The following is a 24,015-nucleotide window of genomic DNA, read 5'->3' on the forward strand; positions in this document are numbered from 1 at the left end:
TCCAGAATTTCAGTGGCTATTTGGCCAGGTAAACTTCTAAAATATATTTATATTTATATCACCCCTTCTTTCAGCTTCCCATTTCTCTGCCTGTTCCCTGTGCCATAGTATTTTTAGGGTTCTGTTTTAATTGTTGTATCCCACCCAGGGACCTTAGGGTGAAGGGTGGGGAAATCATCACCATCATCTCTTGCCCCTAAGATTGTTGTTGGCATCCGTCTGTGTCATGAGACAATGGAGGAGTGTGTCTTTGTCAGTGAAGTCAAACTTTGGAAGGTTACAGCACCTGCTGTGGCTGCAGAGACAGATGCAGGAGAGACATGTTTTGTTACAGCCGGGGCAGATGAAGGCATCTGGTTGTCCTGCTGCAGATGCACCACGGCATTTCTCCTCTCTGCACTCCTCCCAGTGGTCATTTCTCCTCTGGTCACTGCTATGGATGCATGACCTGACTGACTCCAGGCACTGCAGTCATCTGCAAGGGATTTCCACACGGTGGGGTTGATGTTGCCAACCTTCATGTCATGTTTGCAGACATCTTTGTAATGCAGAGTTAATCTGCCAACAGGCCTGGTGCTTGAAGGGGATCCTGCCATCTTCCCTTCTGTGGACATGACCAAGCCAGTGTAGACAATGCTGAACCTCTTCCATGTTGGTCTGTCCCCTGGCTACTTCCGTCCTTTCCACCTGTTAATCCCTGCTAAACCAACCATTTCCTCATCTTTCACAGAAGCTACACTGAAGATATTCTGGCAACTCTGATCTCTGAGAAGCCGGCATGTCCATGCACATTCTGTGCCTTAAACCCAGTTCAGATAATTGGTGTCAGAAGCTTTCCTTCCAGCTAAGGTTGTGTCTGCATGGGAATCTCCTGCTTTTCAATATGTATGGCCTTTAAGTTCTAGAATGTCATGAACTGGCAGGATGGAAGTGAAGAGGAAGAGGATCCTGGCGAGGGGGGTAGCCGGGACTAGGACACACCAGGGCAAGCTGGGAATGGAGAAGGCAGTACTCACAGGGTGACAGATGGTGAGGGCATGTAGGACAGTATACAGTAACCAGAGCGGCAGGACCCATCCTCAGAGCCAGAGGCCCCCCTGTCCCCATGAACACGGTGGCCTCTGAGGCATAGTGAACAGCAGGAGTGGTGCTCTAGGAGGCTGAGGCAGGCAAGGGCCCATAGCCCAGATCCCTAGCTGGCCAGGTGGGGCTCGTTGGCTTTGGAAGGAGGGGTGTGATTTCTCAGCTGGAGTAGACTCTGAGCAGGTGAGGGTCACCTGCCTCATCAACCCCAGATGTTTCAATCAGCCTACAAAGTATGAAAAGGAAGCAGAGCTGAGGTGCTGTGTCTGCTCAACTGCCCTTGTTGATGGACTTTGGCTTGGATGCTCCTGGGCCTCTGCAGGACTATGCTTTGAACTCTGGACAGTCTCCTGAGTGGGGGACTTCAGGCTTCCCTACTTGGATTGACCCTGGACTGCGTTTCCTGGCCTTTGGATTGCGGACTTTGGGCTTTGCTTGTATGGTTGACCCCCAGGCTTTGGACTTCGGACTGGGCATACTGACTTGTAGACAGGTAGGCCCAGGGGTTCAGGACATAGAAGGAAGGAATATTTTGGAGCAGAACATACTCAGTGATTTTTGTTGCTGCTGTTAGAAGGGCTTCCTAGTTTCTTCCTGGTGGAATTTCAGACCCATCTTACTTTTATACCTTAAAAGCCTGCTTCAGGTTAACTAAATATTTAGAAATGAAAAGGGGTGTGAGAATATTTTTCTGCACCTGTTTGTGTGGGCACACTGTCAAGTGTGTATTTTATTTATGCACACACACACTGGTGGCTTTCCCTTCCATGTTCTATTCTGTCACCACTGCCTTACCTGCTGCTTAAGGAAGAAAGAGAACTCTCTCTCTCTCTCTACAAAACCAGTGTGAAAGGTATGGAGAGAATGATGCCATCTGGACACTGATTGCAATGATACCTATTCCATTACTGCTACTATCAAAGAAGATGAATGGTATACTATTGAGGCTTTTGCAGGGATAATTATAATTTGTGTTTGTTACAAATCTGTTACACCTGCAACAGATCTTGTAATCAAGAGTGTTATAGTTATTGATAGTAGAAATGTGCATATTTTTTTAAAAAAATTGTCCCTGAGGATGCCTCAGTAATTGTCTCTATAGCTTAGATCCTGGAAGGAAGGAAGAGAAGGTTACACCTGCAACACAGATGCGATCAACATGGCAAGGGAAGAATGAAGAGGGTGCATTTAATCCTTCCCAGAACAGCCCACGCAACTGTTCCTTTCAGCTAGGCTCAGTCCTTATGCACATATTAAGGCAATATGAAATTGTGTGAAATTTCCGTAGAGGTTATTCTACTTTATTGCTGCCATTCTAGGAACCGGCTGTCATAACGGCCATTACTGCAATCAAGTCTGCAATCCTGAGGCTGCTTGCTAAATCCTGCACTCAGCGGCTACAAATGTTGTCATTACTCTTTTCCAAAAGCCTGTTATAATCTGCTTCTAATTGAGAGTCCTTCGGCGATATTACTTGTTTTCCTCCAGATGTACACATTATTTCCAGTTAACAAGGGTTTGTTTGCTTTTTTTTGGTGCTAGAAACCTTTGCGTATTCATATTGACTGTTTTGACAAGGGCACACTGATATTTGCAGCTTATTTTGAGAAGACAGCGCTATTTATCCAACAACTGTTCAAACTGAACCAGGAAGGGTGGAAGTGCCACACAGATATGGACTGGATCATTATAGATTGCTCAGTCATTTCTGATCTTGATTCTCCTACCCTAGAAAGGGAGCAACAAATGTCATGTGATTCATTTTTATTGCATTGCTATGTTTTTCCTTCATTCATTCCAGAGACACTTGTGTGCTTGTTGAATGGCAGATGGTATCATTCAGAAACCCTTTGTTTTCAGGTGCATAAGGATTTATTTATCTATTTTGCTTCCCGGGGGAAATGCATAAATACAAGGCTTTGTTGATTTGTATCTCTTTAAAGTCATAATTGTAACTCTTTCCACAATTTCTTTTTTTTTTTTACTGTTTATTACTACAGTTCTCACCTGGGGAGGGATTTTTATTTATGCTACTAATTTCAGTTTATTGTTCTCTATATTTTAAATTCTTTTATGGAGTTCTCCACCCCCTTTCTGTAAACTACCTTGAGGGGGGTTGTCGTTGTTTCGCCTTGTAAAGCTGTATAAAAATACTTTTTAAATTGGGGGGGGGGGAATGGTGTATGTAAATACATAGTACATCACTTAATAGTAAAAAAAAAAGAAAGATAGCAAACATTGCAAACTGAATATGGTGCAATCCATCAAACACTGTTTCTACGCAAGCCTCACTGAATAACAAAATCAATCCAAATTTTAGGAAGCCAGCATAATTTACATTGGGATAAATTATGCTAGTGTAATTTACCCCGTTCCAAACTCCGCTCAGGAGCAGAGTTAATGCTGGCTGAGCCAGCCCAAGTGCGGGGGGGCGGGACAAAATATTTGTTTTGACTTGTTTTTAATACTGCGTTTTAATGCTGTAACCTGTCCTAGGACCTTAGGATGAGGGGCAGCAAATAAATAGTGTTTGGCTTGCAGCACTCTTTTGGCTATTATAAATTCTGCTGAGTTACTAGGTTACATGACCGAGCTAAACAAAGTTTGGAATAAGTTTCCCTCTGACCCACCCCTGGAATGCCCTTGCCACTCCCCTGGCACACACTTTTTTTGAGACTTGCTCCCACCATGACTCAACTTAGAATTTATGGGGAAACTGAATTTTATCCACCTCTCTAACATTGGAAGCATTTTTTATTCTGGACATTTATTTTATCCCCCACTAGGCTATGTTTATCAAACTAGGCAATACCACAGCTTTTTATTTTAAGGGGGAACATCAGGATCATTTTATTTCCCCTATAAACTTCATGTTCCCTGGAGGCATCTAATGTTGGTTTGGAGGTTCTAACAGCTATAATAGGGCCAATTCTCTTAGAATAAAGTCAACAAATATTTGCTCAGTTTTAGAAAATGAATGTGTGGCCCACTTTGTGACTAATTGTGCAATTGAGTTTTGCTTGCATGAATGGTGTCAGAAGTTAATACTAAGCCGGCACATTCAGATGCTTTCAGACAGAATACATGGAAAACATAGATTGCTGGACAAGACTAGGGCACAGCTTTATAGAAGAAGAGAAATGTAGCTTGAAGCACAGATATTTTAAATGGTCAGAAGTCTTGAACTGAGACTATTTGGAGAGGTGGAGAGAATTTGCCTTTGTGGCTATAATCCTGCACAGATTTATTAATGGGATTTAGGCAGCCTGGCTGTGCAGAGAGTGGCAGTCAAGAACTGCATTTGTAATAACTTTGCCTGACTGTAAAGGCTGAAATGTGAGCACTGGCCTTGCCAATCACAGACCCTCCAAGCGTCTGTTTTCCAGGGACAGTCCTAGATTTACAGAAGCTGGCCCAGTTCCTGATTTCATCCCAGGATGTGTTGCTTTTCCCTAGAACATCCCTATTTTCAATTAAGAAATGTTAGAGGATATAGTTGTCTGACCTCCCTGAACCACCCGAGTGGCTGGGGCAACCCAGTCAGATGGGTGGGGTATAAATGTTGTTTGTTTGTTGCTATGGAATAGGAGAAATGTTGGAGGGTATGCAGTCAGATACACAAATCTACCTGATGTGTATGAAAATATGCCAAAGAATTCTGTATGGAACCGAGCAAGGAATTGCTCTTCTGATTTAAATATTTATTCAGTCTTATTTGTCTACAACATTTCTTGAGACATTCTAAGGCCTGGTTGAGGCGTTATACCATGGCTCCCAACTGTCTGTGCTTTGTTAGAACAGGAGCAAGCAATGAGCTCAAACACTCCCTCCTACTCTCTTATGCAATGACTTAAAGTTTCCCATAGAATCTAAACCAGAAACTTGTGGTTTAAGTGTGCCTAGAAGCCAAATTAGGAGCCAGTGTGGTGTAGTGGTGTAGGAGCCAGTGTGGTGTAGTGGTTAAGAGCAGTAGACTTGTAATCTGGCGAACCGGGTTCGCGTCCCCGCTCCTCCACATGCAGCTGCTGGGTGACCTTGGGCCAGTCACACTTCTCTGAAGTCTCTCAGCCCCACTCACCTCACAGAGTTTGTTGTGGGGGAGGAAGGGAAAAGGAGATTGTTAGCTGCTTTGAGACTCCTTAGGGTAGTGATAAAGCGGGATATCAAATCCAAACTCCTCCTACTCCAAACTATGATTTGAATGTATAGTTTGGAAACCAGGACTGTAGGCAGTGCTTAAACCATAGTGTCCCTGTTTTGGTATCACAGAAAACTGATCTAACAAACTGGGAAGCCTCTTCTCAAGCTGGCCAGATGTCAGAACAGGAGGGCTGAACATCTTTGCTTGCATGCCATACGTTCATGCATACATTCAGTAGCTTTGCTTGCATGCCATACGAAACCCTAGTTTGTAACAAACTCGCATTTAAGGTGTCTGAGCAGTGTGCTTCTGCATAGTGCCCCAAAGCTCCCATGGTGTCACTTCTGGATGCTGCTGCAGACAAAGCAAGCCAGGGTCTGGCTTGTCATGTGCTCCAAACCTGAGCTCATGGTTTGGTTTGGTTTGGTTTGGTTTGGTTTGGTTTGGTTTGGTTTGGTTTGGTTTGGTTTGGTTTGGTTCACTTCACACAAACCCACAAGCGGTAGCTAATATTTGTCCTTACCTTACTGCTCTTTTTTTTGGGGGGGGGGAGGAAACAAAGCATGAGCCTGGGTTCAGAAATCACAAGAAGCCAAACTCTGGCTTGTTTTGGCTGCAGGATGGTAGCATCAGAAATTTTTGCCACATCACTACATTAGATTATAGTTAGTCCTGTCCCAATGCAAAACTGGTATGGGCCAGATACTGATGAGTCTATCCAACCCTATCTCAGCCTCGTCAGAACCTACATGGGTTAAAACCATAAAACATTAGACTAGTGAGGTACAGTAGTTTTCATTTGAAATGTGCGGAATTATCAAGACACCCAGCAATGGGAAAGAAACAAGTACATTTTCTATATACGCACAAATTCTCAGGCCCAATGCATGTTTTATTACTGTGCAGCTGAGCAACCTCTTCTGTGTGGTCAGAGGTCCAGCTGAAGTACTTCTGTATGCTAGAAGCAATCATGCTGGTTGCTTAGATCTCACCGGATACTTTCCACATCTGCTCCTGTGGAGGCTTTGCACTGACATGGAAATATTTCAGTGGGTGGGAGCCCTACATGGCTGCCACTCATTAAGAGAAGAGAAGAGCCCTGCTGGAGCAGACCAAAGGCCTGTCTAGTCCAGCATTCTGCTCTCACATTGGCCAATGAAAGCCCACCAGCAGGACCTGAGCACAGGAGTTCTCTCCCACTGTTTCTCTCTGGCAACTGGTACTCAGAGGCATATTTTTTGAATGTTGAGCCTCAGCTGCAGAGGTTTTAACTTCTACATCCTGCCTCAACTAATTATTCGAGAGCAGGATGAAATCCTGCTGTCCAGGAGCAAGTCAACAATAAAACACCCAGTGTCAGCGAAGTTAACCCAAAGAAACCCAAACTCTGCAGGCCTAGTAATCGCAACAACTCTTCCCTATAGATCTTGCCCCAATAAGGCATTTCTGAGGACTAAAAGTCCCGCCTTCCCACCACTCTCCCAGACTCCTTCCCCCATCCACCTGAGGCTTCTTCATCTTGTCTCTCTTTCCTCCACCCTCTTCAATACTCTCCATGGCCTTGGAGACCAGGGGAGCTGGTCACAGCAGGAGCGGGGGGACTCCATGGCTTCTTCAGCAGCTTGCCCCCACTCCTCTTCAGCCTCCACTTCAGCTTCCGATTTTAAACCATTCTGCCCGACTAAACCCTGTTGCCTCTTCCGCTTCGGACATCACCTCCTCCCAGTCTGCTCCCTCTTCTCCCTCTGTGTCGTTCCACCACTAATCCCCTGGCTCTGAGACATCTTTCCCCTAGGGGTTCACCATCTGCTGCTTTCCACCACGCCTCTGCATCCAGCTAGCCCACGACACCATCCTATGGAATTCAATGGTGCTTTCTCTCAGGTAAGTGGGATTAGGATTGCAGCCTAGCACTACCTGGGAGCTTCCTCTGTAGCACCCTCTCTCCAGTGTCCCTGCAAACGGGCTCCCTTCCCTGCCCCCTGCCCCTCTCTTTGTTAGAGGTAATAAAATCACTTACAGCTTTCCAGTTGCAAGGTGCACGTCTGTTTGTCCATAGGGTATTTAGTCAAATCCATACTACAGGCAACTGTTGTAGTTATCCTTTAAAAGCAAAGTACAGATGGTTACCATCCATGCATCATACTGAGCACTGAAAATAGAAACAAATTATCCTACTTATTTGAGCTTTTTTTAAAAAGGCAAAACATATGGCTAGGGGGAAAAGATCGGCTGATGTTTTTTGTCAAAAGACAGCTAGGGAATAAAGATGTGAAATTATTAACTCCTTTACACCCTACTTCATTCTGAATCTTAGCAAAAATGAGACAGTGGAAAACAAAAATGGTTAAAAACAAATGCAGTGCATGAAGGTAAGAAAACCGCAGTATTGTAAGTTAAAAGGCTTAAGCAGCAGCCAAAAAAAAAAATGGAAGAATTATTTAACATCAAAGGTCTGTAATAATAATAATAATAATAATAATAATAATAATAATAATAATAATAATTAATAATGCATGCTGCCTGGGTTACCCCAGGGACTCTGGGAAGCTTCACCCAGAATAAAAATGTATTCAGCTCACATCTGGAGGAAGCCTGATAGATCCTCACTGGGAGGGCATTTCATAATGATGGCACTACTGCTGAAGACCCTGTCTCTTGGGCCCACCTCACAATGGTTTGAATGCTGGACTCTGACCTGGGAGACCAGGGTTCAAATCATTGGGTGACCTTGGGCCCAACACTCCTTCGCAGTCTAACCTGCCTCACAGGGTTGCTGTGGGGATTGAATGGGGAGGGGGGGAACCATTTCCACTACCTTGAGCTCCTTCGAAGTGAAAGGTGGTATATAAATGGAATAAATAAAATAAAAACCATGCCAAATTACAGTACAATCACCATCATCTCCCTTTGTCTCAGCACCCTACTGCAGCTTCTCCCAACTTGGTGCTCACCAAAGGTTTTGGATTACAGCCTCAGGAGGCCCAGCAAGTGTGGAGAATGCCCGGGAATGATGAGAACTGTAGTTTAAAACATCAGGAGGGCACCAGGTTGGGAAAGGCTGATAAACTATAACTGCTTGTGTTTGTGCAGTTGAAACAACAGCATATTTTCCTGTTTATCCCTGGCTTCATTTCCCTTTCTATATTGCTTTGCTTTTTGTCTATAGCAAATGTATTTTTTAATTAGTTGAATTGGGATTTACTAGATAGATAGATATAGATTAAGCGCTTCAGTTGGAATTGTTTCTCTTCCCTTTTTAGATCCTGAAAAGGGTTACCCCAATTGTACAGAAACAAATTTTGAAAATAGTTTATAATATTTCAGTTCATCTGTTCTGCCCATCAAAGTGAGAAGGATGGCAAGGCAACACTGTCCTCACTATGAACTGCCTTCATGACATTATCAGCTAGTCAGATCTTACTGGCCATGTGACATTGTCAATCATCATCACATTGGCTATGTAATCCCATATTGTTGGCTTCACATATGCAGCATGAAGCAATCCCTGTTTTCTTCCTTTTAAAAAGATGGTGCCAGAGGATTTACTGATAAGACAGTGAACATCTGAACTTGAAAAGAGGTGAGCAAGGCATGGTGAAAGCCTCTAGGTGAACATTTGGCACAGAACTGATACACATACAGCTCTCCCACAAGCAAGCTTTCCCATTAACTGTGATGGAGGGAAGAGCAGCTCTGAAAGTATGGAACAAATAGGAATCTATCTGGTCTAGTATAACGTAGCTGGTGAAAGAGGATCCACTTAAAACAGTCACAATTCATTCTAATCAATCTCAGAAGGGCTCTTTGAAAAAGCACTCTTTGGGCAATGAGCATACCTTATGGCATAAAGGACTGTTCCATTGGGATATATTCTTATTAGACGGTTTTCAACTGTGATATCATGAAGAAAAGACTTTTTTGAGTCCACTATAAAGGTGTCTGGTACCCAAAGCATCTCCACAAGGCGGCCATCTAAGCTTAAGCTCTTGTTACCCTCAAAACAAAGGCGTTCATCAGTCCATCGTTGTCTTAGGAATATGGTAGCTGTGTAATCCTGGGAAGATAGCACAGTTTAAAACAGACAGCTAACTAAATACATTATAACACACATACCCCTTTTGTTTGATCTGCTATATGTATAGAAACAACAACTATTAACTCATAGCAGTTTCAAAAGGGATAGGTTCTCAAAGGCAACTCGCTACATGCCTTTTGTGCGTGAAATGCTGTTCTCGCACAGCACTGGATACAAGCTTAGCAGTATGAATTAAAATGGCCATGTTGCCCCAAAGTATTTTAGTAAGGTGTTTTGTTTTGTTTTTTTAAATGATATTGGTTCCTTATTCTGAAAGTCTAGCAAAGATGCTGGAAGCAAAAGGAGAACGAAAGAGTTTCCTGTTATACTTAATACAATATGAAGTAAGGAAAAAAATACTACTATACCATATTTATTTCCGATATTGTGTCAATGCTTGCTATATCCATACTCATTCCTACGGAGACAGGGCCATCTGAAATAGATGCACAAACATAGCATAAAATTAATATTCAGTCTGTAGTAAGGGGTTGTGGTCTTTGTTTCGGTACTGAGAGTTCATCACTATGCTGTGGCAGATTACATGAGACTGGAGATAAAAACAGGACTTCCAAGGTCAGTTTTCCTGAGGGAGAAAGATTAGTCTCACAGGAGTTTCTGCGGGCCAGAGGTGGTCTCGGAGCAAACCTGTGAAGACAATTGAGCACATTTTGGAGTTGTTTAGCCAGCTTCAGCAGTTGCACTGGGTAGGGCTTCCTGGATGGGAAACAGTGCAGAAATCCCTATATCACAGAAATACAGTGCAATGTATCCATTTGGAAATAAGAATGCACATCAAAAACTGGACATTAAGGCCAAATGTATTTTTTTAAAAAAAATACTGATGTTAATTTAGCAAAGATGTTTAATACTAAAATCATATAATGACTTGGGGGGAGGGGGTCTGTTTGATTCAATCCAGAAAGAATTAATTTAATTGTGTTCATTAATTTCAGTATGGGTCTACTCTGTGTAAAACACTCGGTATATGCATCCTTCCATGTTTGTGAAATCTTCAGCAATCCTGCTGTTATTTAAGTAATTCAAAGAAATGCTGCCCACTTTTCTGCAGTTTTGGGAATGATATAAAACTGACGAAACTGCAATGAGGGTTCCCTTCCCTCAGTGACTTGCATCCTTCTGCTTCATCCAGATGTCCCTTGATGGTGCAGTTGCTTCTGGGTTTGGCATGTGAACAACTTGCAAATGTGTCTGAGGAGTTATTCTTCAGAGTTTAGTCTTGTTACAGAAGAGGTCTTTTCAAATTTAGTCCCAGCAATTCACCTTAAGACGGGAAGAGTGGATACTGTTTGAAAATTTCCAATATTTAAAGGCAAAGAAAACAGTTGCCGCATTTAGTGAAGCTAAATGGACTTTGCATCTCGATAGATTTCCAGTCATGCAAGTCAGTTGCAGCAAAAACAAGAGAGGCCTCATTTGAATGTAATGATAAACTGCAGTTTATCACTATGGCAATGAGCTCAGGCAAACTTTGGGTTCCCCTTCCTTCTTCCTTCAGCATGGCCACTAGGAGGACACTGAAAGCTTCCTCTTTTTTCTTTTTCTTTTTTATAGATAACAATTTGCCCTTTTGTCCAGATATGGACAAACTTTGGTTAGCTTTAAGTTGTTTTAATGAAACTATCCAACTTCAAACCTTGGTTTATGAAGCTGGTTTATTCAAGTAAACCACAGCTAAGATCAATGGCATGTGGTGAATTTTTATAGGGGAACAATTAGGGCCAGAGGTGCCAGCTTGCAAGGGGGTGTGAATATCGCACCTCCTTCTCTAAGCTGGGCAGAAGTTTCCTGGGCTTTGGGAAGGAAGCACCAGGGGGACTAGCCTAGTCCCACTAGTCCACTGATCTCACACCACTGACTAAGATCAACCACAGTTTAGGGTGAAAAGTTCCAATCTCTTTCTTGGAGAGAAGGAAGGGGGAGGCATGCATGGCAGAGACTTACCTGGGCTCATTCCCATAACAATAAACCACATTTAGCATTATGTCCAGTCGTAACCAGAGAGTCTTGTTGCACCTTAAATACATAATCATCTTCTTCACCAAACCTTTATTAGGCATTACAAATGTAGGCTATCATAAAACATCCATATATAGAAATTTTAAATATATACAAATAAACAGCCATGTAAAAATATGTAACAACAAGGATTTTCATTGGAATTTCTTCCTGCTAAATAGTGCCATTCACCACTCTAAGAGATACTATTGATAAAAACTCAGCCACCCTTGCAGTTACTTCCGGGTTAATGTCATACAGATAGAATCTGATATTTTCATTGTGCCGTGATGTTAGACTACCCAAAAAAGGAAATAGCTTGCATTTACGTAGCTGGTTTTACAATGGACAGTAGAAAAGAATACGTTCTACTGTGTCTGGCACATTCAAAGAACATCCACAATGTCTATCGTTTCTGGGGATGTTTAAATATCTGCCCTTGACAGAAGCTGAGGGGGAAACGTTCAGTTGGGCTAACATAAAGGCCCTGCGTTGGACTGCAATTATTAATTTTGAAATATAAACGCCCCTGTTATCTGGTGTACTTAAACCATAGAACTTGGGGGAGCAAATTTTATTTACAGCTGGCTTGATGTTTTGTTTTTCAGAGTCCCTTAATCGGATTTGAATATTGCAATAAATTTATTGCTCACTTGAATTATGAAAGAGTTCCAAGTCAATACCGATAGATCTGATTTTGCTATGTAAGAGCTGAAACCATCTGGATTTATAAGAATCCTTAAGTAAGTCAGAGAGCAGACTCAAAGGTTGGCAATGGAAATGGCAACGCAACCACAGCATTTTATAGTGCTAGCCTACACCCAATATTCCATTGTGTGTATAACTAATTCTTTTTTTAAAAAAATAATTTTTATTAACAGGCCAGTCACATCACATTATTCAAATCACATTAGTTCCAGATTATACAGCCAAATTTTAAATTTTGTTAAGGGTACCCATACATCAAGCTCGGCACGAGTCCAAAATTCCGGATAGCTCCAGGCATCACATATTTTACTGCTTGAAATTAGACAATTCTATCCAGTTCGATCCGGATAGTCCTTTATTACTTTCTTTCTCATCTTGTTGTTATCATATATTCCTTTCTTTGCGATCTCTGATGGTTCTCACAAGCAGACTGGAAACTGGCGTCTCTGTGTGGGTTTTGTACTCTTCAAAAACTATCTCTCTCAGGGACAGCCTCTGTTCGTCTCTTCCATAAACAAAGTTAACCTTTGGTCTGTCCTTTATTTTTCCTCAGGCTAGCCAGATATATCAAACAAATCAGGGGGCTCTGTCAGGTCAGACTTACATTCCAACACTCCTTCTCTTTCGAACGATCCTGATTTTCCTCCCCCCTGTCCTTCTTTCTCCGGCAAGCCTGTCTTGGCGAGACACCATTTTTTAACTGCGTCATAAAAATTTTCCTCTTCCTCACCGTTCACCAGTCTTCTCTTCTGTTGTAATCCATCTCCACACTGTTCTTAAAATCCTGCTTATGATTGATAAAAATGCGACGATCTTATTTCTTTCTGGGGTGAAGGGTTATTAATATCACATCGTGTAAAGAAAAAAAGGTTTTTTCCTCCACCCCACCCCCTTCGTTCCAAACATACAGTCTCCTAGTGGTGATTCATCAGAAGATTTACTTATCCGTCCATCACTCCCGGTCACAGAGATCCATTAATCAGCAGCCTTATCTCGAGCTTTACTTGATGTATGTGCTTCAGCTTCCTTTCCAATCGTATATTTCCAATTATAATTCCGAGCTGAAGCAACCAGCACGCGCTAATTGGAATCCGCGTCAGGAAGAGCTGACTTCACCGAGGGCTCGTGCCAAGTGTTCAGCACCCCCGTCTCTCGGATCAGGGGGTGCATTGTGAACACCGCTGGCAAGACAGGGTCCCCCACATCCTGGGGGGGGGAGGGAAGGCTGCATACTTCCCATAGCAGCCCCTTAATTACCTCGTATGGGTCAGAGAGATGTTATTGTCGGCCATCTTCCAACGCGCCACCTGGTGGCCCCCCATTGTGTGTATAACTAGTTCTGCACATATTGCCCCTTACTTGATTGGACTTGGGAGCCTCAGAATACGTCTCCAGAAACTTGACTGTATCTTATCTAAATTACTATTATATGCTTGTATCCATATTGGGATCCCAAAAAGTATCTGGGATGACACTTTAGCTTGAAAAATTTGAATAGCAGCTGGTATAAATTGGTTACCTTTCTGAAAATAAAAGCAAGCTACCAACCTGAGTACCAGAACCAGAGTCTTGTGGCACCTTAAATGCACAATAACGGTTGTAAGTCTTCAAGACTCTTTGTTGTTTCTGATTGATAAAATGATTTAATGTGTTGTAATAAAATAACCAGATAACATATGTGAGATTTATTCCTCTAATGGTAAACTGGTAAAATTTGACCAAATTGTAAAAAAGATTGATCCCAAGATCCTTGAGCTTACCTACTGCATCATTAAGGGAAGTTTTTGAAATTATTCTTGCCTCTCTCCAGTAGATGGCAATAGAAAACTATTCCCTTTTTCCATCTTTGGAAGGCCAGAGGGCTAAACCAATAAAGGTTAAATATCTTACGATAGATGTGAATGCTTTATTTTGTAATGAATACTGGATTAATATGTATAAACTGGAAATTACTTTTATTCAATCTAATGAATAAAACAGTTTTGCAATGAAATATCATTTGATGAGAGACAAGGCTGCATAGAATGCATTGAAGCTCAATTAGAAATTTAACATGTTTTACTAGGCAAGAGGCAGAAGTAACCACACTAAGGTTACTTCCAATGCAAAGTGAAGATTATGTTTAAATGCCCCAGAATTCTGTTTTATGCCATTACACATCATCAACTTCTTCAAATATCTCAATAAAATATTAGGCAATGGTGGTAGGATGTTTAGAACTGAGCATTCAAATGTAGTCATCTGCTTCTGCAACCCACACTTTTAACTTCTTGTTTTAAAAACTGAAGGTGAAGAGCCAACAGTTTCACATCCAAATTTCCCACGAAACCAGGGATTCTGCTGTAGATTCTGCTTTGGCAGCAAAGCCAGCCAAATCTTGAAATTCAACATAGCCTGAGATGCAACCTGTTCAGCCTGTGGTGCGTTTTGTTGTTCCATATTTCATTCTCTGTGTTCAAAGCATCTGTCTCCCAGGGCAACAGGGGGGAGGCAAATCAGCACTAAAACATCTGTCTCTACTTTAGTCTAATTCATTTCACAATTATTTAAAAGGAGGGGTTTAACGTGGAGCCCAGTGCATCCCTCAGATCTGCAGTAGTTGTAAATGATGTTCAGCAACACACATTAAAATAAACATACCATTCTAAATTACTAACTGGGTAGATGGTATAAAACTGTATTACTCCCCAGCATCTAATATACCTATATTAAATTTGATCATTATTTATAATTATGCATAATGCATAATTTGGAGCATATAGCAAGGATTTTGTTGTTGTTTGAAGCTGTTGCTGCACAGCTAAAAAAGCAAACGGGATACTTTCTCTTCAGTCTTTTTATAGTTTAAATACACACAGAGAAGTGGGTTCTTTTTCAGCAAACAGGAAAAAAACCAACCTCTGTTTCTTCAGCATTTCCAACTATTATTTTTACTAGGCACTCTGGTACCACTTGAAAGTGCACAAGGAGCCAGTGGTGTTCCCTAGAGATCTAAATTATGAAACATGTCACTGTTATGACAGGGCTGTAGAGGTCATAAGTTAACACCAAAACAGTCTATATAGTACGGACGATAGCAGACAACACATTTCCCTTCTAGCACATGACTGGATTCCTTCTGATATCTGGATCTTCTTAGTTAGCAAATGTGTTCTTTGCACCACAGGCTCCTCAATTCCTTCTGCACTTTGCTTTTGGGCCATTATAAATAAGAATCTTGACTATACAGGCCGGTCTGTCACTTCTGTTAGATATGGCAGATCATAGTTCGGTATCACAGGGACAGAGCTAACCCTTCAGGTTCCTTCTAAACCCTGCAGCTCGGGAGATAGAACAACCTTTTAAAATGACACGATGCTGCCAAAGATACAGGATTGAAAAGGCTTTAATTGTGGTTTCATTTCTCATTTTTCAGTTGTTGTCTAACTCTCAGAAGAGCCTATTCCCATCAAAACTTTTTTTTCCTACTTACTGTCAAAAAACGGTCGCAGATACTTGTTATATCCTTTCATTATTTTCTGTATGGTTGGAGGAAGAATTTCACCCTTTTCTTCAGCCGGAGAAACTTGTGTTAATCTAACCAGGAAAAAGAACAGGGAGTTTATTCTCGGGCTGTTGTCACAGACGAAACGCTGTGCCAAATTTCTAACACAGAAGTTGTGTTGCTTTTCCATCTCATAAGGTCTACATGTAACAAGAGCATTTCCCAAAATGCCAGACTTGATAAAGCTTTTATCCCCCAAGGAGCAGAATCTTCCGGTTTTATATCTGGCCCAAATTTGGTACAACTGCCCTGATAGCTGAATGAATTTCTAAAGTGTTCAGTGTTTGTTTACCATTTCTGCAAGATACATAATAGTAGGTAGGCTTTTTCCCATCTGATAAAATGAAGTTTATTTTTATATACCATGAAATCTGCTTAGTCAAATTTCCCCAAGAGATAAAATACATCAGAAAATATTTTTACATGCCAGAACTGTTCTCTGCACCCCAACCTGGTCAATGGCCAGCTATGATTAGAGAGTTTTGTATGCCAAAATGTCAGAAGAGCACCAAGCTAATCTACAGTTTCCATTTCCAGAACAACAATGAATTTTGTCCTGGTACAGACAAGTTACTATAGTGATCAGGTATGAGCTGTGGCAGAACTAGGCCTCATACACTCCTTAGTTCAGAGTTGCCCAAACTTGGGTGTCTAGCTGTTTTTGGACTACAATTCCCATCATCCCTGACCACTGATCCTGCTAGCTAGGGATGATGGCAGACCCAATCTTGGGAAACCCTGCCTTACTGTATAATAGGAAGAGAATGAAAGGTTCTACTTGCACCTAGAACAAACCAGTATCTATATTACATTCAAACCCAGATATCTGCGGTTTGTTCTGACTATATTTAGTTAAAGCAAATGATATCCAAAAGTTATCTCTAAGAGCCCTGATGTTTATTTCAATGACATAGTATCCATGTGTATATTTGGGGGAATAACCCATATGCATGTGAACCTGTATGTGTACTGATGATTATCACATATATATCAAAATCTAAATTATGATACAGGAAGTGCAAATATACCTCTGTGTCCTCTTTGCACTGAATTTAGGCAGGCCAGTGGATCCAATTGGTTCTCATGCAATAAAGATATCACCTTTGCAACCTGGTGCACAAATAATATGAAACTTAATCCCATAATCCACTTGATCTGCTGGTCTGTCTATTGAGTGAGCCCCCTGAAAAACCCACCCCCACAGTTGCCTGTGCAGGGATGATGTTCCCTATCACAACATACAAATCGGATGCAATTATTGTTGACAGGTATCTGAGGATAAAAATTCAAATGTGATAAAATCCTGCATAGTTTATGAAAGCAGACGGCTGGGGAGCAATACCTTGAAACACAATCCTGCCCTTCACTCACAAAGAAACTTAACATGCGTGCACCATCCCCTGCCATGGAACGCATGACTGAACAGATTTGATTGTTTCCAAATTAGGTAGTAAAATTCTTTAGTCAGGAACCACTTTTCTTTGCATGTTTCTATAGCGACTAGCATAGTATATTCAAGCAAAGGCGCACTTAGCTGAAGTCAAAGAGAACAGGAAATCTGCAATCATTAACATTAGATGCGTAGAGTTTAGTTATAAAGGACAGGAACAGAATGATACCAAAGGCAACCAGTGTGGATCAGTTGCCAAGACTGAAAGTACTCATCTCCCCATAGCCGTCTATATCCTCTTCTCTTCAGGGCTTTCCCCAAGCAATCAGAGACACTGCCTGCATGAAGCCTGCCACTGCTCTGCCCATTTCAGCCATCTTCTGGAGATGGGGGGAGGGCAGCTTGTCACAGCAGGAAGAGGAGACACCTGTGACTCTTCACCAGCCTAACTCATCTCTGTCTCTTGGCCTCTCTCCTCTCCAGCCTCTGATTCTGGACTCCCCTCTGCCACAGACTCTCCCAGCTCACTAAGCCCTGTTACTTCTTCAGCTTCTGACACCTCCTCTTCTACGTCTTCTCCCTCTGACCACTCATCGGTGTCCCACCACCACTCCCTGGGCTCTGAGTGTTTCCCCCTGGGGTTTCCCTAGCTGGTTCTCCCCACCACTCTTCTGTGTCCAACTAGTCCATGACAGCAGCAGTGATACTTGCCATACGGAAACCAGGTATGCAATGCAACCCCACCTTCACTGATCCACCAAACACTACTGGGCATAATAAGGGCTCCACTGAACCAGACCAAAGCTTCACATAGTCTGTTTCCCACAGTGGCCAACCAGATGTCTATGGGAATCCCACAAACGGGACGTGACAATTAACAGCTTTCTCCGTAGTCCCTCCCTAACAACTGGTTGTTGTTGTTTAGTCATTTAGTCATGTCCGACTCTTCGTGACCCCATGGACCAGAGCACGCCAGGCACTCCTGTCTTCCACTGCCTCCCGCAGTTTGGTCAAACTCATTTTAGTAGCATCGAGAACACTGTCCAACCATCTCATCCTGTCGTCCCCTTCTCCTTGTGCCCTCCATCTTTCCCAACAACTAGTAAAGGTAAAGGGACCCCTGACCATTAGGTCCAGTCGTGGCCGACTCTGGGGTTGCGGCGCTCATCTCGCTTTATTGGCCGAGGGACCCAGCGTACAGCTTCCAGATCATGTGGCCAGCATGACTAAGCCGCTTCTGGCGAACCAAAGCAGCGTATAGCCACCATGACTAATAACTAGCATTGGCACAGTCCATGATGGGTAGACACAAAAACTACTGTCCCTCTGTTAATGGAGACATCAGCTGTGCAAAAGAAGGAATCACTTATTAGTTTGACTAGTGAAAATACAGTAGACGCTCGGGTTGCGAATGTGATCCATGCAGGATGCATGTTTGCAACCCACAGTGACGCGTCTGCGCATGCGCAGGTTGCGATTCAGCACTTCTGCACATGTGCAAAGCGCGATTTAGCGCTTCTGCACATGCGCTGCCGCCCAAACGCGGAAGTAACCCGTTCTGGTACTTCCGGGTTTTGGCGGGTCCATAACCCGGGAAAAAACGCAACCTGAAGCAAATGTAACCCGAGGTCTGATTGTAATGGGATTTCCTGACCACCTTTCGCTCCTTATTCTATTAGTGAATAATACAGTTGCAAGGTGGAAACCTGGGGAAGCACCTCCCCCCTCTCTCTTGGAAAGCCCCAAGGGAGGATCCTGACACGGCTTCTCTTCCTCTGCTTCCCATCCTCCACATCTGCCTGTAGTGGGTGAAAATGAGGATCTTGATGGGAGGGGCAGGTGGGTAATGGGGGTCAAAGGAGGACCAAGAGAATCTGAGGGGGCGGGCCTGATCAAAGAAGCTGTAGAGATAGGCAGCTCCTTGCAAGCTCTTCACCTCCCAAGTTTCATTGTCTTGAAATGCCCCAATAACCTTTTGCTCCCACCCCAAATGATTCTGCATGCACAGAGGAAGAATGCAACAAACGCCGTCTCTTACCTGCATAATATCATTAGGGAAAGGGCTTTGAAACCCCAGCTCGAGGTGTACATCATTGGAGCTGGCTCCCCCCAAAAATCTTTTTCTTTCCTAAAAGCAAATGAAGCAAAAGCCTTACTCACAGAGCACTGTGAAGAACACAGAGAGTCTTAACAGGTTACATGAGGTTACCAAGGGTGACTTTAAAAAAGAAAAGAAAAAAGGGATCACTGGGGAAATTGCAGATAGTAACATTACTTAATCCTGACAGTGTTCAGAGGGGATTAGCTTAATCCAATTTTGCAGGTTTGTGTTTTACACTTCGGTCCTAAACGGAAGCAATTCCCTTTTATTTAAGTTGAACTTTAAAGCAGGGGTGGGAAACAGCTGGAATGTGGGCCATATGTGGCCCTCCCCACCTGAAATGCATTATCCCCTCCTTGCTCTCTCCCCTCACTGCAATTAGGCTTGAAAAAAGTTTTCTACTGGAGTCACAGCTTTCCTTCTCTTGTAGGCTTCTCTCTCTCTCTCTCTCTCTCTCTCTCCCCATCAATAGTAGTGAGAATGGCTGCTGTTTTGTCTAACCCATGGGTAGGCAAACTAAGGCCCGGGGGCTGGATCTGGACCAATCACCTTCTAAATCCGGCCCGTGGACGGTCCGGGAATCAGCATGTTTTTACATGAGTAGAATGTGTGCTTTTATTTAAAATCCACCTCTGGGTTATTTGTGGGGCAAATGAATTTGTTCTTCCCCCAAAAAAAGATAGTCTGGCCCCCCGACAGGTTCTGAGGGACAGTGGACCAGCCCCCTGCTGAAAAAGTTTGCTGACCCCTGGACTCTAACCGCCCTGACACTTTTGTAGTTGGGAGACTCAAGGCTGATTCTGTGTTGTCCCTTAATGAAATCTCCTCAGGGCAATTAAAAAAAAACACACCTAAAAACCTGAAACACCATCTTTTCATATGATAAGCAATAAAATAGAACACAGAATAGTCCAATAGCACCTGGAGTGTCACAGATTCCATTCCCTGACCTAGTCCAACATCCCTCACTTGCTACTGGAAGGAATTTGTTTTATCCCTCACTTGGTTAGTTAGGCAACAGACCTCTCATTTGTCCACAATGTCTGTTTTGCAGGTATACGCTGCCTGTGTACATGAAGCTTTAATTTCCCTATCCTAGATAATGCCTTCCAATAGATATATGCTTCATAAATTTGTCTAATTCCCTTTTGGAGCCACGGAAGCTACTTGACCAACATCTATAGCTCTACCTCAATAGCTTCTTTCTTTAAATGAAAAAACAAAAAAACGCTAGTGTGACCTTGATTAACTTGCAGTCCTCCAGATTAGGACTTGATTTTACTGACAATTGCCTTTTTCATCGGAAGACCAACAATTTCACCCTCAGGTGTAAGAAGTCCCTGTTCTAGTAACTTTTACATTTTTTCCTTATTAGCTAGCTGAAGAACATTGTCTATTTGACAAGGAGCTAATCCTATGCATTTTTAGTCAGAAGTAAGCTGTGTTCAGTTTAATGGGGCTTATTCTGAAGAAAACATGCATGGAATAGCAAATTTACAAACTCTTCCAAAGGGAGGGGACAGATATGGGGACCAGTGGAAACACAATACGAAGCATTTATTTACCTTCTCTCCCTAATCCTTCATCAATACTCCTTGAACACCTTTGTTGCCTAACAGTAACCACTTTTCTTAATAAACTAGAGTTCCCAGGATTCTCTAGGGAAAGTTCACTTTAAATGTATGATGTGTGTGCATCCCTAGTCCAACTGATCAGCTGCCATAATTTTCTGTGTGCTCGCTGGCAACCTAGGCCCTGTCCCCACTCTGAGCTATGAAATAATTACCCTGAGGGAGGAGTTGTCCTGGTGTTCTCCAGCTCCTGTCAGCTTTCTACAAATTTATTTTATTCAGAACAATTTATAAATGCTTCATCATTTGGGGGGGGGGAGGCATTCACACACACACACACACACACACCCCATACGATTCCCCAGAAAGGCACAGAATGTTATGATGTGTGGTCACTTCCTGAGACCATTTAATTCATTTATTTATTTTAAATTTACCTCATGGACATGGTAAAGTTCAAGCAACCAAAAGTCTTAAAAGGAAAAGCACCAGAATATCAGAGCAAGATTTTTCAAGGAAGTAACAGCTTTTGTGAATAGTGTTGTTGAATAGAGATGAACAAAACAGCCTACTTCCATCCCATTTCAGCTTCTCTTTCATGCAAAAACAGATCCATGCTGTCTTATTTTCACGTAGGTTTTATTTTTTATTCTAAAAATCCACAGTTCTCCCCCCCCCCAAAAAAAAGCAGGTGATTATGAGGTGTTTGGAGCACTGCCTCCATTTCCTCTACACAGAGGCGGTTTTAGGGTACCATGACCGGTTCGGCTTCCCTAGGCCCCAGATCCACAGAGGGCACCACAACAATGTTGTAGAGCGGAGTGCAAGAGGTGGAGGGCACCGAATTTAAGCATCGCACAAGGTGCTGAAATTTGAGAGCCCAAAGTCTGCCACAGCTCTACAGCAAGCTTGGGAAATCTGTAGCCCTGATGGACTTGGGGCCCATCAGCCCCGACTAGCATAGCTAATGTAAGGATGTTGGGAGCAACATCTTAATTGGGGTGAGGAATCTCCAGCCTGTGTGCCAGTCTTGGTCTGCTAGGGGGTCCAGTTTGGCCCATGAGGCCAATTCCCAGCAAACCACACCCACCTGCCTATCACCCGGCATCACTCAGTGGCATCGGCTGATGGGCAGGGGGCGGAGTCCCATTCAGCCAGTTCAGCAGAATTACAGACCCCTATCTGAATTATCTACTTACCAGTCAATTAAGATCACAGATAGGGCTTGGAGTGTCTAGCACAGGGGTAGCCAACATGGAGCAGTCTAGATGCAGTGGACTATAACTCCTATCAGCCCCAGGCAGCATAGCTAATAGCCAGGGGAGATGGGAGTTGTAGTCCAATAACCTCTGGAGGGCGGCGGCATGTGGGTTATCTCTGCTGCAGCAAAACTAAGAGCATTTATTTGAAGAGATGGGAGATAAACCCAGGAGGCTAATGCTACGGGACTTCCAGGTCCAGCTGCCGGATTCACTCTTTGAAGATAACCAATTGATGAGAGCAAGCCAGGGGTCATGTCCGCTTTGAGTTATTAGCTGTAGTTTTCCTGCCTTCATTTGGCTGACAAGTTTGCTCCTGGCATGCCACTCAGCCAACTTCTAATTTCCAACAGCATTTGAGATCTTGCCTATCAAAAGCACAGCACAGGAAGACAGCTGAGACATAAATTGGGGAGGGGGGAGAGACGGAGCAGTTCTGTTTAGATGGAGGCCTAGCTTGTATAATTCCTTGTTATGTCCAGAGAGCGCTTGCCATCCTTAAGCATCTCCTCTGGGATAGAATGGTATCCCTTGTGACCTGCGCGCTTGACCACAAGGATCTAGGCTAGAGCTTGCTGAATGTTTTATGAATTCAAAATACTGGATGGTCCTTTAGAAAGGCATGTCTGTCCTCAGCAACAGTTACTGTGCTATTTCCAGAGAACAAAAATATTCATGCTTCCCTCTGAAGAAATATGAAGTTATTGGACTTAAATGGATGCTTCTGCCTGCAGTTCAACACAGCATAGAATGGAAGTGTGTGTGTGTAACATGGATGGCACAAGGCTTTTTGAATCCTGAGGAAAGGATGGAACCCATTCACACAAAGGTTTGATGGCTCCTTCACATACAGAAGGAACCATCAAACCTTTGTTACAGGTGTTTGTAAATAATGCGTAGTTAACACAGCAATCTAAGCTACAGGAAGCCACTATAATTTATGCTGGGCTAAATTATGTAATTTATCCCTATTCCAAACTCTGTTCAGGAGTGGGGCTAGCCTGGCAGAGGGGAAACAAGGCTTTGCAATAGAATCTGACTTACACCACCATTTTGGTCATTGTAACTTCCCTTGGGTTGCTAGGTCACAAGCTATCGCTGAATGGAGTTTGGAATAGAGGTAAGTTTCCCTCTGTCCCATCCTGGTGTCACCACTCCTCTGGAACACCACATTTTGGGGACTTATGCTGGCCTTGGCTCGGCCACCTTTGCCTCAGCTGCCTGAGCCCTGGCTTAGCTGGGATGGAGGACTTGCGCCAACAGAGCCCCATCTACACTGGAGATCCACTTATTCAAAACTCTGGTCAGTGTGAGGGTTCATGGGATTTGATTACTTCCTAAGCCTTCAAAAGCTAGCATATATTACTGGAGCACCAGGCACTATGTTTTACTACTACTTGTAAAATTACTACTTAAAATGAACAGACCTGGACCCTGCAATCATCACCTGAGGCCCTCCATGTGCCTCCTCCATGAGAGATCCAGAGGGTGGCAACAGAAGAATGAGCATTTTCTGTGGTGACTCCTCATTTGCAGAATGCTCTCCCCCAGTAAGGCTCACCTGGCACTTTCATTACATATCTTCGGCACCTGGGGAAAAACATTCCTCTTCTCCCAGTCCTCTAGCTAATTAAATAATCTATGGCTTTTTAAACTGGGCTGAGGAGTATTGTCTTTGTTTGTTACTATGTTACATATTTTTGTGCTTTTATACTGTAAACCACCCTGTGATCCTTGGATGAAGGGTGGTATAGAAATAAATAAATAAATAAATAAATAAATAAATAAATAAATAAATGGTTTTTGTTGCATTTTTTTATCGGGTTTTAAGCACACTCCAGTGCTCTATTGTAACATTACCTATAAGCTGGGTCCTAGAGAGATAATAATCCTATGACATTTCAGAAAACCATCCAAACAATACAAAGCAAATCATGCACTTTTTTGGTCCAGCCAGGGAAAACAGAGTCTGGTGGAATCCATTGTGGTCTATTTATTAGGGATGCATCTCTATCACTGTCCATCAGTTGCAATTCTTAACTTGGTTTTCCTCTTATTTCCTTGATAATGCATGCCTTCTCAGAAGCAAGTCCAATAGAGGTCAATGGAGCTTACTCCTAG

The 24,015-nt window shown here is 42.9% G+C and overlaps 1 protein-coding gene across 2 annotated transcripts in view; it reads right to left on the reverse strand.

Annotated features, from left to right (window-relative positions):
• LOC309342596 (gamma-aminobutyric acid receptor subunit pi-like) overlaps window positions 1–24,015 on the reverse strand; it is a 44,683-nt gene that overhangs the window by 12,583 nt on the left and 8,085 nt on the right. Inside the window, exons 2-6 of one of the 2 annotated variants that reach the window (XM_081863312.1) lie at window positions 19,002–19,091; window positions 15,502–15,605; window positions 9,671–9,738; window positions 9,064–9,281; window positions 7,245–7,327 (exon numbers count right to left, since the gene is read on the reverse strand). In XM_081863312.1, the coding sequence (XP_081719438.1) occupies window positions 7,245–7,327; window positions 9,064–9,281; window positions 9,671–9,738; window positions 15,502–15,605; window positions 19,002–19,057 (529 nt within the window). In that variant the 5' untranslated portion in view covers window positions 19,058–19,091. The remainder of the gene's footprint in view (window positions 1–7,244; window positions 7,328–9,063; window positions 9,282–9,670; window positions 9,739–15,501; window positions 15,606–19,001; window positions 19,092–24,015) is intronic. The other variant, XM_081863313.1, reaches the window with a different exon arrangement.

The sequence above is a fragment of the Podarcis erhardii genome (genome assembly GCF_964252035.2).
Source record: "Podarcis erhardii genome assembly, chromosome: 5".
In the NCBI taxonomy this organism is placed as follows: Eukaryota; Metazoa; Chordata; class Lepidosauria; order Squamata; family Lacertidae; genus Podarcis; species Podarcis erhardii.